This window comes from Tachypleus tridentatus, chromosome 12 (genome assembly GCF_004210375.1).
Source record: "Tachypleus tridentatus isolate NWPU-2018 chromosome 12, ASM421037v1, whole genome shotgun sequence".
In the NCBI taxonomy this organism is placed as follows: Eukaryota; Metazoa; Arthropoda; class Merostomata; order Xiphosura; family Limulidae; genus Tachypleus; species Tachypleus tridentatus.
This window is the reverse complement of record NC_134836.1, coordinates 134,525,296-134,545,154: the sequence shown is the minus strand read 5'-3', so window position 1 is coordinate 134,545,154 and position 19,859 is coordinate 134,525,296. Positions and strand designations below refer to the sequence as shown.

The 19,859-nt window shown below is 32.0% G+C and overlaps 1 protein-coding gene across 1 annotated transcript in view; it reads left to right on the top strand.

Moving 5' to 3' along the window:
* Positions 1-19,859, top strand: part of LOC143234743 (cleavage and polyadenylation specificity factor subunit 1-like) — a 118,876-nt gene that overhangs the window by 81,039 nt on the left and 17,978 nt on the right. Inside the window, 4 exon segments of the mRNA XM_076472318.1 lie at positions 21-173; positions 973-1,180; positions 13,910-14,136; positions 15,897-15,965. Of these exon segments, the coding sequence (XP_076328433.1) occupies positions 21-173; positions 973-1,180; positions 13,910-14,136; positions 15,897-15,965 (657 nt within the window).

Sequence of the window (19,859 nt, the reverse complement as noted above, 5' to 3'; positions counted from 1 at the left end):
GATAAGGTTGATAATTTCAGGTTTTTATCTGTGGACCATATCCACACTGGCTTTTCATGACCACTCGAGGAGAATTGCGCTCGCATCCAATGGGAATTGATGGTGGTGTTTCATGCTTTGCTGCTTTCCACAATGTAAATTGTCCAAAAGGCTTTCTGTATTTCAATAAACAGGTATATCTATAAGTGTTTATATTCTTATTTTTTACTTGAATAGATCAGAAACAGTTTTAAATAATACAGTATTATGTTCTTTCCAAGTGTGACTCACTATACACAGAGTTAATATTTATCAAGTAAACTTGTAGTCAGTGTGAATCACTATAGACAGAGTTGTTCTTCATTAAGTAAACTTATAGTCAGTGTGACTCACTATAGACAGAGTTGATCTTCATTAAGTAAACTTATAGTCAGTGTGACTTACTATAGAAAGAGTTGATCTTCAATAACTAACTTTATCTAGTAACAAGTTAATGTGGAAGTATTTGTTTGCTAAGATGTAAACACACAATGTGGAGTGTAGCTTTGTGTAGTGCAAGCATAATATAATATCTAGTTTACAGGTTAATTCTTGTAAGATATTAATATCATAGTGTCAGTTTACATAAGATATAAACATACGATGTACAGAATAGGATTGTGTAGTGCAAGCATAATATAAACTTTAGCTTACAAGTTAATTCTAGTTAGATATTATATCATATTGTCAGTTTACATAAGATTAAACATATAATGTACAGACAAGCATTGTTTAGTGCAAGCATAATGTAAACTTTAGTTTACAGGTTAATTGTAGTTAGATATTATGGAAGTATCAGTTTACAAAGATGTAAACACATATTAAATATTAACAGTAACAGTTGAACTCTTTTTACCCTTAAATATACATTTTAAATGTACATTTTATTTTCACAAAGAAAATAAATACAGATGAATTTTAATTACAATTTGAATTTTATTACCTTTGTTTCAGGATGAACTCCGAATTTGTGTTCTACCTACACATCTGAGTTATGATGCTCCTTGGCCTGTCAGGAAAGTCCCGCTTCGTTCCACCCCACACTTTGTTAGCTACCATTTGGAAAGCAAAACTTACTGTGTAGTAACTAGTACAATGACTCCTTGCAGTTATATAGTTAGATTAAATGGAGATGAGAAGGAATATGAGGTTTTAGAAAGAGGTAAGATTGTTCTTATATTTTAATTGTTTAAAACTTGTAACGTTTTACTTTATACAGAATAATGAAATATCAATGTGTATGTTGTTACAGAAATGAGAATATTATTATGTAATATAGCAAGTTTTAGAGATGGTAAGATCATAATCATGAAACACGTGGTGTAACTTTTCAAAATTGTTAGTGTAAATTTACTGAGTTTTATTTATTATTCCATAAAATCCCCTCTTGCCAGATTGGTAAAGTGTTGAGAATACAAGTCCTTGCTACTGTTTAAGTCCTTGAGGCAGCTCCTGACAATAAATGATAGAGACTTGCTCACAACATGAATGTAAAGCGGTATGACTCAAACTTTTTCACAGCATGTGAATGTAAAGCAGTATGACTCAAACTTTTTCACAACATGTGAATGTAAAGCAGTATGACTCAAACTTTTTCACAGCATGTGAATGTAAAGCAGTATGACTCAAACTTTTTCACAACATGTGAATGTAAAGCAGTATGACTCAAACTTTTTCACAACATGTGAATGTAAAGCAGTATGACTCAAACTTTTTCACAGCATGTGAATGTAAAGCAGTATGACTCAAACATTTTCACAACATGTGAATGTAAAGCAGTATGACTCAAACTTTTTCACAACATGTGAATGTAAAGCAGTATGACTCAAACTTTTTCACAGCATGTGAATGTAAAGCAGTATGACTCAAACGTTTTCACAGCATGTGAATGTAAAGCAGTATGACTCAAACGTTTTCACAGCATGTGAATGTAAAGCAGTATGACTCAAACATTTTCACAACATGTGAATGTAAAGCAGTATGACTCAAACTTTTTCACAACATGTGAATGTAAAGTAGTATGACTCAAACATTTTCACAACGTGTGAATGTAAAGCAGTATGACTCAAACATTTTCACAACGTGTGAATGTAAAGCAGTATGACTCAAACTTTTTCACAACATGTGAATGTAAAGCAGTATGACTCAAACATTTTCACAACGTGTGAATGTAAAGCAGTATGACTCAAACTTTTCACAACATGTGAATGTAAAGCAGTATGACTCAAACGTTTTCACAGCATGTGAATGTAAAGCAGTATGACTCAAACGTTTTCACCACATGTGAATGTAAAGCAGTATGACTCAAACTTTTTCACAACATGTGAATGTAAAGTAGTATGACTCAAACATTTTCACAATGTGTGAATGTAAAGCAGTATGACTCAAACATTTTCTGGCGATGTGAATGTAAAGCAGTATGACTCAAACTTTTTCACAACATGTGAATGTAAAGCAGTATGACTCAAACATTTTCACAACGTGTGAATGTAAAGCAGTATGACTCAAACTTTTTCACAACATGTGAATGTAAAGCAGTATGACTCAAACGTTTTCACAGCATGTGAATGTAAAGCAGTATGACTCAAACGTTTTCACCACATGTGAATGTAAAGCAGTATGACTCAAACTTTTTCACAACATGTGAATGTAAAGCAGTATGACTCAAACTTTTTCACATGTGAATGTAAAGCAGTATGACTCAAACTTTTTCACAGCATGTGAATGTAAAGCAGTATGACTCAAACTTTTTCACAACATGTGAATGTAAAGCAGTATGACTCAAACTTTTTCACAACATGTGAATGTAAAGCAGTATGACTCAAACTTTTTCACAGCATGTGAATGTAAAGCAGTATGACTCAAACGTTTCACAACATGTGAATGTAAAGCAGTATGACTCAAACGTTTTCACAGCATGTGAATGTAAAGCAGTATGACTCAAACGTTTTCACAACATGTGAATGTAAAGCAGTATGACTCAAACTTTTCACAACATGTGAATGTAAAGCAGTATGACTCAAACTTTTTCACAACATGTGAATGTAAAGCAGTATGACTCAAACTTTTTCACAGCATGTGAATGTAAAGCAGTATGACTCAAACTTTTTCACAACATGTGAATGTAAAGCAGTATGACTCAAACATTTTCACAGCATGTGAATGTAAAGCAGTATGACTCAAACATTTTCACAACATGTGAATGTAAAGCAGTATGACTCAAACATTTTCACAACATGTGAATGTAAAGCAGTATGACTCAAACTTTTTCACAACATGTGAATGTAAAGCAGTATGACTCAAACATTTTCACAAAGTGTGAATGTAAAGCAGTATGACTCAAACTTTTTCACAACATGTGAATGTAAAGCAGTATGACTCAAACTTTTTCACAACATGTGAATGTAAAGCAGTATGACTCAAACTTTTTCACAACATGTGAATGTAAAGCAGTATGACTCAAACGTTTTCACAGCATGTGAATGTAAAGCAGTATGACTCAAACTTTTCTCAAGTAGAAGAGAAAGATAGGAGTCTCAATAATTTATTACAAGCTGGTGTAATCAAACATTACTTCACCTATAATTTTATGTCTTACTTACTTTTGTTAAAATATACAAAAATTTCTATCCTTATCTTAACAAATGGGCATATTTGTACTTTAAAATTTTAAAATAAAAATTGTACTCGATAAGACTGCTTTTATCCTATTACTTTGATGTTTTATGAAGTAACTCATGTTACTTTCAGGCAGTAGATTTAAACGTCTGAAAAGTTAATGTAATTTAGTCATATAAAGGTTTAAAAATTCCTTTACAACTTGGAGCATTGACTGTAGTTAACACTGGCTTTGAGGGAAGAAACACAAGAGTCATCAGGTTCACATGGATCAGAAATTACTGATTGTTATTAGTTATAAACATTTTTAATAATACCATCTGAAAGAGTTTTGTTCATCTCTTGGAAGAGGCAGGACATATCATATTAGTATAAAACATTTAGTGATATCTCGTGAAAGCTAAAGGACTGATTGCTCAAACTTTACAGGCTGTAATTAGTTAGGCACAGTGAATTTCTCACAAACTAGAATGAGAAATTCAGAGTGCAGGTGTGTCATGATACAGGGAAGTGAAGACAGAATTAATTTAACCCTAACCATCCTTGTATCTTTTACTGCACATAACACAAAGTTTTAGTGTCTTATATTCAGAATTTTATAAACTACAACTTGTTTACGTTATTTCAATTAGTACAGCATAAAATCTTAGCTAATAATCCATATTTTAATAGCATAAAATTTTATGTTCTTCAATATCTTAAAAAATCCTGAACTTCCCTTAGTGTGACACACATGACACATTTTCTCGTGGCATGTCATCATCCCTATTTTATCTACCACCCCTTGAGAAAGTACAAAATAAAACATAAATTACTCACTAAAAATCATCATTGGTCAGATAAACTACATTTATTATAGTCTTTGACTTTTGTTAAAGAGATATCAAATAGAAAATCCGAACCCTCCTGCCACAGCCACTTGTCACATTTCATAAGTTGTTAATAATTCACTCTTATGTTTAAATATATATTACCTATAACCAATAGAAACTTCTTGTTTATATCAATCAAATTATGTATTATATAATATTATGTTCTCAACAGGTAAATGTTCATTTCTCTCAAGAGTACAAACATCGTTCTCATAAGAAAGTTAAAGGCTAGCTTGGGTGAATTTGTAACAACTGTTGTCACAGAGCTTGAGAGCTAGAAAATGTTTAAAAGATAAGAGAATTTGACTACTTTTTGCATGTTATTACTCTATATTGTTTGGAGCATTATTTAATTAAATAAAAATATTAATTGAAATACTGTGAGTAGTATAAACAAATTAGGGCGAACTCTTTCAGACAACTGAAAACGAGAAAAAAGATTTGATAATTATTTCTTGTTTTTCATGTTTATTCTTTATGTATAGTTATAAAAACAATATATGAATGTAAAAATGATGTTTTTGAGTTAATTAAGGTTAGATTGAGTAAAATGAATAATAATAATAAAATAAAAATGTTTTACAAGGCATGCATGAGAGTTGCTTGTACCAGTTGTAGTAGCTGATAGATAACGTAATTCAGTAGCTTAACATGAGCTCCACATTCTTTGAGTGATTTACAACTTATAACTGTTGCAGACAGTAGGTAGTCAGGTTGAAAGTGCATTAAAATTTAACTGTACAATAGATTTATATTGTTACAAACCTAGAGATGATTAGGATAGACAAATGTAGTTTTATATTACAATATGAAATCAATATAGAAAGAAAGAAAGGCATTTAGATTTATATTGTTAAAAACCTAGAGATGATTAAGATAGACAAATGTAGTTTTATATTACAATATGAAATCAGTATAGAAAGAAAGAAAGGGGTTTAGATTTATATTGTTACAAACCTAGAGATGATTAGGACAAACAAATATAGTTTTGCATTACAATATGAAATAAGTATAGAAAGAAAGAAAGAAAGGGGTTTAGATTTATATTTTTAAAAACCTGGAGATGATTAAGATAGACAAATGTAGTTTTGTATTACAATATGTAATCAATATAGCAAGAAATAAAAAGGTAATTCAGATTTATGTTGTCACAAACCTAGAGATGATTAGGATAGACAAATGTAGTTTTATATTACAATATGAAATCAATATAGAAAGAAAGAAAGGGTAATATAGATTTATATTGTTAAAAACCTAGAGATGATTAGGATAGACAAATGTAGTTTTATATTTCAATATTAAATCAAAGGCATTTCAAAATAATGAAGAGTATGTTTAGTTTTAACATGAAAATTACTTTGCACATGGACTGTTGAAAACAAATACTCAATGTATTTTAGGAAAGATCTTTATTTTATTTTATTTGAACTCCTTTACTAAAAATATTAGTTTTTTTATGTGTTTAAAACTTATAATATTGAATGAAATACTGCCAGATTTTGTGAATATACACACTGTTGATACGTGTTTATTCACTGAGAGTACATGTACAGAAAAAAAAATATTCCTAACTGCAGGTGGCAGCACTTATCTCAATATTCTTAATGCTCCCACTTAATTTTAAGTTTTACACAAACTTACAATTACTGTCAGTGATTTAACCATACACAGCCATTCATTTCATCTTGAACAACACTGAGTCCAAGGATGTAATGGAGCTTTCCAAGGTCTTTCATGCAGAATTTTACCTTCAGTGCTTCCTTTATAGTGATTATTTCATCATCACTATCAGCAACCAAAATAATGTTATCCACATATACTGCAACTATTGCTAGATTTTCACCCTTCCGTTTGTAAACACATGGATCTGCTGAACTCTGAACAAATTCCAGTTCCATCATCTGTTCATGAAATGATTTATTCCAAAAGTTTGGTGACTGTCTAAATCCATACAGTGATTTTTTCAGTTTACACACAAAGTTTTCCTTTCCTGAAACAGCATAGCCTTCTGGTTGTTCCATGTATATCTTTTCATCCAGATTTCCATTCGGAAATGCAGTTATGGCATCCATGTGGTGAATTTTCAAGTTGTTCTGCACAGCAAATGCAATCAAGGAGCAAATTGATGCATAGCACACCACTGAGGAGAAGGTTTCCTCGTAATCCAGACCATAATTATGCTAGTAACCTTTGGCCCCCAGCCTACTCTTGAACGTCTCTATATTTCCAGTATTTCCATACTTAACTTTGAACACCCACTTACAACCTATAGGTTTTCTTCCAGCTGGTAATTCTACCAGATTCCAGGTGTCATTTTCTTGTAAAGACTCAAATTCCAGATCTGTGGCTGACTTCCTTTCCTTTGCATTGCTTCACTCAGTGTGCTTGGCTCTAACATACTGCATAAGTTTGCAGTGTGACAAACTGATTCATTTGCTGCTGCTATATCAGCATACTTATCATATTCATAGCGGATGGGGGTTTCCTGTTTCTTGCTGGTCATTCAGCTTTATCTTTAGCTTTAACTTCTGTTTCTTGGTCCACTATCTGTTCACTTGATGAGATATACTTATTTGTCACAGGCTTTTGACCAAATTCTGATTCATTAAAGATAACATCTCATCGTATGAAAATCTTCCTGGATTTTTCATCATACAGTCGATATCCCTTGATGCAGTTATCATATCCAATGAAACGTACCTTCATAGACTTCATGTCTAATTTCTGTCTTGACGCATCTTGCACATGTGAATATGCAAGACATCCGAACACTTTCACGTGTTCTACATCTGGTTTCTTCCCATACCATTTCTCATGTGGCATACTACCATCTTTTATTGTCAATGTGGATACTCTGTTACCCACATACGCTGCAGTAGCTACAGCTTCTGCCCAGTACATTCTTGGTAACTTAGCATGTGACAGCATGCTTCTTGCTGATTCCACAAGAGTTCTGTTCTTTCTCTCACTAACACCATTTTGTTCTGGACAATATGCTACTGACATCTCATGATGAATGCCTCTTAACTTCAAATATTGCTGGAACTCATTTGATGTATATTCTCTGCCATTATCTGTGTGCAGGGTTTTTATGTGCTCTTCAGGTTCATTTGAGTACAACTTCTCAAATTCCTTGAATTTCTCAAAGACTTCTGAATTCTGTTTCAAGAAATACACTCTGCAGCATCTTGAGTAATCATCAATAAATGTAACAAAGTACTTGCTACCTCCAATAGATGGAGTTTGCATAGGACCACAGACATCACTGTGTACCAGTTGCAGTCTTCTCTTTGATCTGATTACTCCCACTGACTTAAATGGCTTCCTGTGCATTTTACCTTTAGTGCATCCCTCACAGAAACTGGCTTCACCAGACTTATGGAATTTGATTCCACTTACATTTCCACTCCTGACAAGCTTCTGTAACTGTGAAACACTGACATGCCCTAGTCATTGATGCCATATATCCAAGCCATTCATGCTGCTGTTTGAGGCTACTAAGGCATTCTCAATAACACTGGTCTTACAGTCCAGTTGGTATAGACCATTATTCTTTCTTGTACCCATGTCATGGAGTTGTCCTGATTTACCTTGAATGTAACAGTGATTAACTCCAAACTGCACAATATTTCCTTTTTCAGTTGCAGCTCCTACTGAAAATAGATTGTTAGCTAATTTTGGTGTATGAAGGACACTCTGCATTGTGACATGCTTTGAATTACTGGCTTTAAAATATCATTTCTAGTTTACAGTTTCTTCCATCACCAATCCTAACTTGCTGAGGTGTGCTAAACTTGTGATAATTTGATTATGTGTTCCTCTGGTGTATCATATGCCTAGATGCACCAGAATCCACCAACCATTCCCCATTTCCTGTTCCTTTATCTTGGTTTGTTACAAAGGCAACACCATTGTTTCCATCAGTATAATCTTCTGCCACATTAATATCCACATTCTTAGCTTTGTAGACCATTTCCTTCTGTGTTGGACAATTGCATTTTATCTGTCCCTCTCTGCCATACTTGTAACACTTGAAGCTGTTACCCCTTTTCTTTGTTTCTTGTGTTCCATGTGGTTTGAAGTTGCTACGAGTGGCTAATGCAGTTGATGATGTTTCATTCGATGTGGTCTTTTTCTTCTTTTGTTTTTCATTAATCAGTCTCTGTTGCACAAATTCTAATGAGATATCATCAATTTTGGTTTCTAGTGCTGTTACAATTGTATCACAGTTAGTTGGCAGACTACCAAGTAAGGTAACATTCTGATCTTCTTCTGCTATTTCCGTCCCAACCGCAGCAAGTAGATCTGTTAATTCCTTCATTTGTTTCAAATGTTCCTGGACCGTCATGCTTTCTTTCATCTCACATCGAAAATACTTCTTTTTCAGGAATAGTTTATTTGCTAGTGTGTTCTTATCAAAGTGAGAACGCAGTACATTCCATGCTTCTTTCAGGAGTTGTGCATGAGGTGACAAGATAGAGTTGTGCACCTTGAATATTCAGAACAACTGTTGAAAATGTTCTTTCCCTTTTCCTGTTGAAATCTGCCCTTGTTTAATCATTGGCTGTCTCTGCCAATACCTCTGTTTCAGTCACCTGGCCCCATAGACCTTTTCCTCTCAATAAATGTTCCATTTGAAATTTCCATGTGGCCCAATTATTTTCTCCCAACTTATGAATTGATATTTTATCTTCCATTGTCAAACTATTTCAACCACAACTGTAATATTCCTTTCTTTGATTTAGGTCTATTTCTCCCTTTATATGACTTGAGAAAATAGAATGTCAATCAATATTTTATCTTGGTATTTCACAATGGCTTCCAGACAAAGGAACGGATCACCCAGCACTTGTGATAAAGTATCCATGTAAATCCTGTGCTATCCAACAAAAATTTTCATCCAAAACTGTTCTACAGTAATCCTCAGTATCTCCTGGATTACTTGTACTAACAACTTTAAAACAGTTTCATCTGTATAAGCACTATTAGAGCATTCCTGTGCCCATAACCTGTTGATACATGTTTATTCATTGAGAGCACATGTACAGAAAAAAAATATTCCTAACTACAGGTGGCAGCACTTATCTCAATATTCTTAACACACAGTATATTGAATATTAAAACTACAGGGTGTTCAGAAAGTCACTGTGCAGTTTTGTCTGTTAATAAATATATAAGTGCACAGGGTGTTTGGAAAGTCATGTTGTGAGTTAACTTAAATATTTCCTTTTGAAAATACAAAAGTTTGAAATATAAAATATATACACACTTGCACACTAAGTATTTGCACTATAATGCTTGATTTAGCATGTGTATCTTCACAAAATTTGTAGACTTTTATTATTTCATTTTGAAAATACAAAAGTTTGAATTATAAAATATATTTTATGCCACACTTATTGAAATACATTAAGAATGAAGTAGTTTGATGAAATTTGAATGTGATTCTGTGAAAAAAAGTTGTAGTGTTTACATTTTACCTACCCATATCCATGGCTGACAGGTATTTGTAACTAATTAACCCACTCACATCCATGGCTTATTGGCATATCTGTAACTAATCAACCCATCCATATCCATGGTTTATGGACATATGTGTAACTAATCAACCCGCCCATATCCATAGGTGAGAGACAAATTTGTAACTAATCAACACACCCATATCCATGGCTGACATACGTATTTGTGACTAATCAGCCCACCCATATCCATGGCTGATGGACTTATTTGTAACCAATCGAACCTTACCTTCTCCCTTGTTATACATCACTAAGCCTGAAAGCTTATGATGCTAAAAATTAGGTTTTAATATACCCATTTTGGGTAGAGTGCAGACAACCCATTGTGTAGCTTCACTACTAACAAATCAAATGACAGGTTCATCTCTGCATAACCCTACAATTCCATATTTTGTTTACCCGCTGTTGGCATTTAGCAACAAGAATTGCTTAGTTTGTGTTGAACAAGTTTTGTTCTGTGAACAGTAATAAAAAAGTTTTTTACCTATTTATAGTAAACTTGTATAAATGAATAAACTATACTGATTTCAGGATATTCCATTATAGTGCTTGACATATTTTTTATGTCTAAAATACATATTTGAAAGCTACTTAAATTCTTTTGGATACCCAAATTTGAGATACTTAATAAAGTTTAGAGGAAAACATCGTACAGTTATGACAGAAAGTGTTTGTACCCCTGTGTCCTGAGTAGTTTACACAGTTATGACAGAAAGTGTTTGTACCCCTGCGTCCTGAGTAGTTTACACAGTTATGACAGAAAGTGTTTGTACCCCTGCATCCTGAGTAGTTTACACAGTTATGACAGAAAGTGTTTGTACCCCTGCGTCCTGAGTAGTTTATACAGTTATGACAGAAAGTGTTTGTACCCCTGCATCCTGAGTAGTTTACACAGTTATGACAGAAAGTGTTTGTACCCCTGTGTCCTGAGTAGTTTACACAGTTATGACAGAAGGTGTTTGTACCCCTGCGTCCTGAGTAGTTTACACAGTTATGACAGAAAGTGTTTGTACCCTCGTCCTGAGTAGTTTACACAGTTATGACAGAAAGTGTTTGTACCCTATGTCCTGAGTAGTTTACACAGTTATGACAGAAAGTGTTTGTACCCCTGTGTCCTGAGTAGTTTACACAGTTATGACAGAAAGTGTTTGTACCCCTGCGTCCTGAGTAGTTTACACAGTTATGACAGAAAGTGTTTGTACCCCTATGTCCTGAGTAGTTTACACAGTTATGACAGAAAGTGTTTGTACCCCTGTGTCCTGAGTAGTTTACACAGTTATGACAGAAAGTGTTTGTACCCCTGCGTCCTGAGTAGTTTACACAGTTATGACAGAAAGTGTTTGTACCCCTGTGTCCTGAGTAGTTTACACAGTTATGACAAAGTGTTTGTACCCCTGCATCCTGAGTAGTTTACACAGTTATGACAGAAAGTGTTTGTACCCCTGCGTCCTGAGTAGTTTACACAGTTATGACAGAAAGTGTTTGTACCCCTGTGTCCTGAGTAGCTTACACAGTTATGACAGAAAGTGTTTGTACCCCTGCGTCCTGAGTAGTTTACACAGTTATGACAGAAAGTGTTTGTACCCCTGCGTCCTGAGTAGTTTACACAGTTATGACAGAAAGTGTTTGTACCCCTGTGTCCTGAGTAGTTTACACAGTTATGACAGAAAGTGTTTGTACCCCTGTGTCCTGAGTAGTTTACACAGTTATGACAGAAAGTGTTTGTACCCTGTGTCCTGAGTAGTTTACACAGTTATGACAGAAAGTGTTTGTACCCTGCGTCCTGAGTAGTTTACACAGTTATGACAGAAAGTGTTTGTACCCTGTGTCCTGAGTAGTTTACACAGTTATGACAGAAAGTGTTTGTACCCTTGCGTCCTGAGTAGTTTTTTGCTCAGAACTTAAAAAAGTGTCATGATTAGGCTAATAGACATATAATATATTATAAATATTATACTAACACACATCTACATAAATTTTTGTGTAAATTAAATGACAAATAAACTGTTTATAAACAAATAACCAAAAATAGGAGGAGCAGAAAGTGTTCGTACAGTTCAGAACATGTGAACAAACTGATATCCCCGTAACAATTTTGTTTAGTTTGGCGAATAAACTACATTATTCCATTCCAGAACTAGACACTTGGTTCATAATTATTGGAATTTAGCCAGCAAAAAATTTACTTTGGGCAATTTAGCCCCGTCTCTGTCATTATCTGCTTGGTCATCATGGCGAACAGGAAACAACTGTCCAACCATTTAAAAAACCAAATTATTGTAAAATACAAGTCTCGTGTGTCTCTTTCTGGTATTGCTACACAACTTAATGTGCCGAAATGTACTGTTCAAAGCATAATTGCCAAGTTTAAGCTTACAGGGTCAACTGCTAACCTTCTTCATTCTGGATGTCACACCAAAATTCAAGGGGGGAACCAAGAGGAAGGTTCTCAGAGAAGCTAGTAAGAACCCTCATTTAACACGTAATGACATACAGAAACTGGTAAGGGAAACTGGGGTTGAAGTAAGCATTTATGCAGTTACGAACATGTTACGCACTTCTGGGTTCAAAGCATGCCATCCTCTTAGAACTCCATATTTAAAGCCTGTTCATTTTGAAGCATGATTGACGTATGCAAGAAAACATAGATAAATGCTTTACCTATTGGAAGAGTATTCTTTGGTCAGATGAGACTAAAATCGAGCTTTTCGACCGCAATGATGCTCACAATATTTTCCGTAAGAAGAGAGAACTAAATCTTCCAAAGAACACCGTCTCTACAGTTAAACATGGAAGTGGCTCGATTATGCTTTGGGGTTCCTTCAACTCTTCTGGTGCAGGCAGCCTTCACCGCATCAATGGAATCATGAAAAAAGAAGAGTACATTGATATATTAGGCACTTATATCAAGAATAATGCTCGGAACTTGTGGCTTGGGCGTCGTTGGATCTTCCAGCATGACATTGACCCTAAGCACACATTGACATATGTGCAATCCTGTTTGCAGAGGAACCATGTAAGTGTTCTGGAGTGGCCATTGCAGTCACCCGATCTCAACCCAATTGAAAACGTTTGGCATGAGTTGAAGACCAGGGTTCATCAGCATCATCCGAAAAAATTCCAAGAGTTGGAGGCCTTTTGTAAAGAACAGTGGAAGAAAATACCAGTCATGTACTGTCAAACGATCATGGAAGGCAATGAGGAGAGATTGCGCTACGTAATTCACCTGAAAGGCTACACAACTGACCATTAAAGTAGACACACAAAAACTTTTCACCCCTCCTATGTTTGGTTATTTGTTTATAAACAGTTTATTCTTTATTCAATTTACATAAAAATTTATGTAGATATGTGTTGGTATAATATTTATAATATACTCTACTTTCATCATCCTAATCATGATACTTTTTAAGTTATGAGTAAAAAACTACTCACGACACAAGGGTACAAACACTTTCTGTCGTAACTGTATACTTTTACTTGAGTGCAAAGACCTTGAGTATGCATTGAATACTAGAAAAACTTTATCGTTCATTATTTTCTTGTTGTATATGGATATTCTTATTGGTATAGATTTTCTTTGGTGCAGGGCATATAATATGTTAATTTCATAGTTTTGAAATTAACTTATGTAATTATGTTGTGGTAATGGTACATTTTTGTAACACTTGATTGTGTTCTTTTTTCTTTCTTGTTATATATAAAAAACTTTCATTAGTATTGTTTTATTTCCTTGTGTTGTTCAGAACATTTTCATTTGTACAGTTTTGTGTTCTTTTCTGAGGTAAGTAGAACGCTTTGTTTTGAGAGTGTAATACAATCCTGTAGTAAGTGGGACATTTTTGCTGACTCATTGTTTTTTTGTTTTTTTTCTTGTGTTAGATGAAAGGTTTATTTACCCCACAATAGACAAGTTTTCATTGCAGCTGTTTTCTCCTGTGAGTTGGGATGTCATACCAAATACCAAGATGGAGCTGGAAGACTGGGAACATGTCAGTTGTCTGAAGAATGTCAGTCTTGCTTCAGAAGGAACCCACAGTGGAATGAAAGGATATCTTGCCATTGGAACAAATTACAATTATGGAGAGGATGTTACAAGTCGAGGAAGGGTGAGTTAGAGATTATTACACTTGGACGTTCTTTACTATATTTATTGGACTCGTACGATAAGTTTCAGTACTGCTGCTGCCTTGAAAAAAGCTTTCATGTATATTTAATGTTGCGATATTTGGTTTTATAGCAGTAAAAATAGTAGTTTATTTTTTGTTTTTTTATCACAGTGACTTGAGTTTTGTAATTTTATTTCATTATTTAAGAAAACCGTGTCTGTAAGTGTGTTTATGTAATAATTATAATTGATAATTGCATTTTACACAGGAGACTAATTAACACGTACGAGAATATATTGTGCTTTCTGTTTAAATAATAGTAATTAACACATATGAGAACATATTGATAGTAATTAACACACGTATGAGAACATATTGATAGTAATTAACATGTATGAGAACATATTGTGCTTTCTGTTTAAATAATAGTAATTAACACATATCAAAACATATTTTTTTTTGTTTAAATAATAGTAATTAACACATATGAGAACATATTGATAGTAATTAACACATATGAGAACATTGTTTTCTGTTTAAACAATAGTAATTAACACGTATGAGAACATATTGTGTTTTCTGTTTAAATAATAGTAATTAACACGTATGAGAACATATTGTGTTTTCTGTTTAAATAATAGTAATTAACACATATCAGAACATATTGATAGTAATTAACACGTATGAGAACATATTGTGTTTTCTGTTTAAATAATAGTAATTAACATGTATGAGAACATATTGTTTTCTGTTTAAATAATAGTAATTAACACGTATGAGAACATATTGTGTTTTCTGTTTAAATAATAGTAATTAACACATATGAGAACATATTGTGTTTTCTGTTTAAATAATAGTAATTAACATGTATTAGAACATATTGTGTTTTCTGTTTAAATAATAGTAATTAACACGTATGAGAACATATTGTGTTTTCTGTTTAAATAATAGTAATTAACACATATGAGAACATATTGTTTTCTGTTTAAATAATAGTAATTAACACGTATGAGAACATATTGTGTTTTCTGTTTAAATAATAGTAATTAACACATATGAGAACATATTGTTTTCTGTTTAAATAATAGTAATTAACACGTATGAGAACATATTGTGTTTTCTGTTTAAATAATAGTAATTAACACATATGAGAACATATTGTGTTTTCTGTTTAAATAATAGTAATTAACACGTATGAGAACATATTGTGTTTTTTGTTTAAATAATAGTAATTAACACATATGAGAACATATTGTGTTTTCTGTTTAAATAATAGTAATTAACATGTATTAGAACATATTGTGTTTTCTGTTTAAATAATAGTAATTAACACGTATGAGAACATATTGTGTTTTCTGTTTAAATAATAGTAATTAACACGTATGAGAACATATTGTGTTTTCTGTTTAAATAATAGTAATTAACACATATCAGAACATATTGATAGTAATTAACACGTATGAGAACATATTGTGTTTTCTGTTTAAATAATAGTAATTAACACGTATGAGAACATATTGTTTTCTGTTTAAATAATAGTAATTAACACGTATGAGAACATATTGTGTTTTCTGTTTAAATAATAGTAATTAACACATGAGAACATATTGATAGTAATTAAGACGTATGAGAACATATTGTGCTTTCTGTTTAAATAATAGTAATTAACACGTATGAGAACATATTGTGTTTTCTGTTTAAATAATAGTAATTAACACGTATGAGAACATATTGTGTTTTCTGTAATATTTTTGTTGCAGATTTTTATATTAGATGTTATTGACGTTGTGCCAGAACCAGGACAACCTCTTACAAAAAATAAGATCAAAGTAAGTGGAAATTGTGAGATAAGAATGTATCCAAACTTCAAGTATTTCATAATGTAATATTTATTAAAAGTGTTTCATAATGTAATATTAATTGTTTGACACTTGAAACCTGCCCCGGGTTTCCTTAACTACACAACATAAAATTTGGGTGTCTTACATTGATTATTCAACTACATTTAGTTTATGTTATACCAATTATTATAGCATAAAATCTTAGCTAATAATCCATATTTAAATACTATATAAATTTTAAGTTTTTTTAATTCTACAAGGCAATATTTTAAAATCCTGAATTTCCCTCAGTGTGACACACATGACACATTTTCTCTTTGCATGTCATCATCCCTATTTTATCCATCACTCTTTCAAAAAGTATGAAATTAAACATAAATTACTCACTATAAAGTTTCTTTGCTCAAATGAAACATAATTTTTATAACCTTCAATTTTGTTTGGTTACATAGCTATCAAATAGAAAGTCAGACCTCTCCTGCCGAACCTGCCTGTCACATCTCCTCTTTAAGGATTTGTTAATAATTAACTCTTACTTTTAATTCCATATTACTAATAACCAATAGAAACTCAAGGTCTTCATCTATCAAATTACATGATGTGTAACATTATATTCTGAATGGTTAAATGTCAGTTTCACTCAGAGTGAAAGCAACATTCCCATGAGAAACTTAATGACTTGCTTAGATGAATCTTCAGCAGCTCTTGTCACATAGTTAGAAAGCCAGTAAAATGTTGAGAGTTTGGGAAAATTGTTTGTTTTTCACATGTTATTAGTCTATGATTGTCGGTGTATTATTTAATTAAATAAAAATTAATTAGTGCATTACTACCATTAGTATAAAGTAGTAGGCTTGTATGTCCTTTACAATCAAAAGCAAGAAAAATGATTTGGTAAGTACTTTATTTCTTGTTTTTTATGCTCAATCTCTATTTAGTATTATAAAAGTAAGGACCATTTTTGGTTAGTTAAGATTAATATAATAAAACTGTGTCACAAGACACATGCATGAACAGCAAGTAGATAATGTAATTCAGTAAGATAACATGAGCTGCACATATTCTGAGAGATTTGCAACTTACAATGGCACAGATAGTAATTAGACACTGTTTAACCTTTTTGCTACAGGATCAGTATAATATACAAGAGCTTGTCTACACATATGCACATATTAAGTATTTGCATTATAACACTTGATACAGCATGTGTATCTTTGCAAAATTTGTGGAATTTTATTAGAGGTGCAAGTATTTTGCATATAAAAAATCAGATTTTTTAATGAAATATTTTTACTAAAGATTTGTTTATGAAAATAGAGTCTGTTTTGTTACTAGTTTGAGTATAAATGATTTCATGTTATGAATAAATAAACTGTTTTTGGTTCCAAAAATCTCAAATGTTATTTGCTTAAACTCTGAAACTTCACAAATACATTTGAAACATTTGATTTCAGTAATACTTTATATTTTGTGTTATTTTCTATATTCTAACTATGTGGGGTCTTTCACTTTAATAACCTCATAACCATCATAAAAAAATTAGGAAATAAATATAAAGTTTACTTTTTTCTTGCTAGAATGACTACATATAACATTAAAATTCAAATGTTTGGTTGGAATAACTTAAGTCTCATAATGCTATATATTTATCATGTTTTATTATATTAACCTTCCAGTCATTCATATCTAACATTATATAACTTGTATTGACATGGTGCACATGCACTGATGTTACGTATCCAGTAATATAAAAATGACCTTTAGTCTTCTCTATCTTGTCTGTCTTTTAGTGGACTAGTATTTTGTAATATACAGTCACATTTCAATTATCATGCATTATATATATGTATATAGATTATTAATATTTAAAATAAGTTATTAAACTTATTTTTCTTCGAATATAGAATAATAAATCCTGAAGTCAAGCAAATGGTTTTCTCTCTATGATCTTTTTTACTTGGTTGTTGCTGGACACAGGTTGCTAAGCCTTTTAAAGGTTTGCATGTGGAGGATATCAAACAAAATTAGTTTAGGTTTTATATATACAGTTAAATAACCAAAAAATCATAAATAACTACACTGATACCATAGAATTCCATTAGAATTCATTATGCATAGTAACTAAGATGTATTCAGATTTTTAAAAATACAAAACTTTGAGCAGACTAAAGATGGAACCCACATCCTTAAGAACTTGGATCAAAAGAACATTGTAGTCTTTTCACAAATTAAAATGGCTGAGAAAACTTCTGTTGACTGGTTATTCACATGTCATACATTGTAATAAGGGTAAATAAGAAACCATTTTAAAAAATGGAAAGAATTGAACTGGGCCACCATGTTTGATTCATTACATAAGCCATATCTCAACAAAACATAAAGATATTAGTTTCATATTTTATATTCTAGCTTCTTAATATTAGTAATTTGAGTTTCTAATTTGTATGAAACTATAGACTTTGTATTTTGATATAACAAGCATCTAATTTTAAACAGTGCTACATTCATCATACCATGTGATTCACTGAAATCTATATTTAGGTGTGTTATTTTAATATTTAATTTTAAATTAATAAATTAAATCATATATAATATTAAAGTTTGAATTATAATCTAGAATTTCATTTTAAATTTATTAACATAAATTCATAAAATAGTTCAATGAAATTTTGAATACAAGTCAACAAATGCAATGATATGGCATTTGACCTATTGTGAAAGGGCTAAAGGGCACTAAAACAATAAAATTTACTTATAAACAGTTATATACTGTTACAAGCTTAGAGCTACTTAGGATAAATTATTGTAGTTTTATAATACAATTTGGAATAATTCTATAAAGAGAAAAAGTATTTTTGTTGTTTTTTGTCACCACGTTGGTCAAATTAACCAGTCCCATTTTGACTTTGAGATATGGTAGAGAAAGAAACAGATAAAGTTTAAAATTTTTTTCAACTAAAAAAGGAAGTGTTTTTGGATTTACACCAAGGAAATATGAGATCAGGAAAAGTATGTGTACTTATGTTTTAGGATTTACACCAAGGAAATATGAGATGAAAAGTATGTGTACTTATGTTTTAGGATTTACACCAAGGAAATATGAGATGAAAAGTATGAGTACTTATGTTTTAGGATTTACACCAAAGAAATATGAGATGAAAAGTATGAGTACTTAGGTTTTAGGATTTACATCAAGGAAATATGACATCAGGAAAAGTATGAGTACTTAGATTTAGGATTTACACCAAGGAAATATGAGATGAAAAGTATGTTTAATTTTAACATCAAAATTACTTTGCACACAGATTATTCAAAACAAACACTTACAAATACTTCACTGAAAAGTATGTTTTTCATATATGAAAGACTAATCTTGACTGAGAAAGTTAACAACTAAAAGATAATTCTTTTTATATCATAGATGATGAAAAGTTAATAATAAGAGAAACTGGTCAACAGTTGATAGTGTTTATCATAAATGAACATTAAAGAACACTAAAATCAGTTCCACTGAGGCAGTGGTTCATGTGGACTATATACAGTTGAGTAAACCTGGTGTTTCATCAAGACCGAATACAGTAGATTAAACCTGGTGTTTCATGTATTACACACATAGTGGATTCATCCTCGTGTTTCATTTAGACCATACATAATAGAGTAAACCTGGTGTTTCATGTATACCACACATAGTGGATTTATCCTCGTGTTTCATTTAGACCATACATAATAGAGTAAACCTGGTGTTTCATGTATACCACACATAGTGGATTTATCCTCGTGTTTCATTTAGACCATACATAATAGAGTAAACCTGGTGTTTCATGTATGCCACACATAGTGGATTCATCTTCGTGTTTCATTTAGATCATACATAATAGAGTA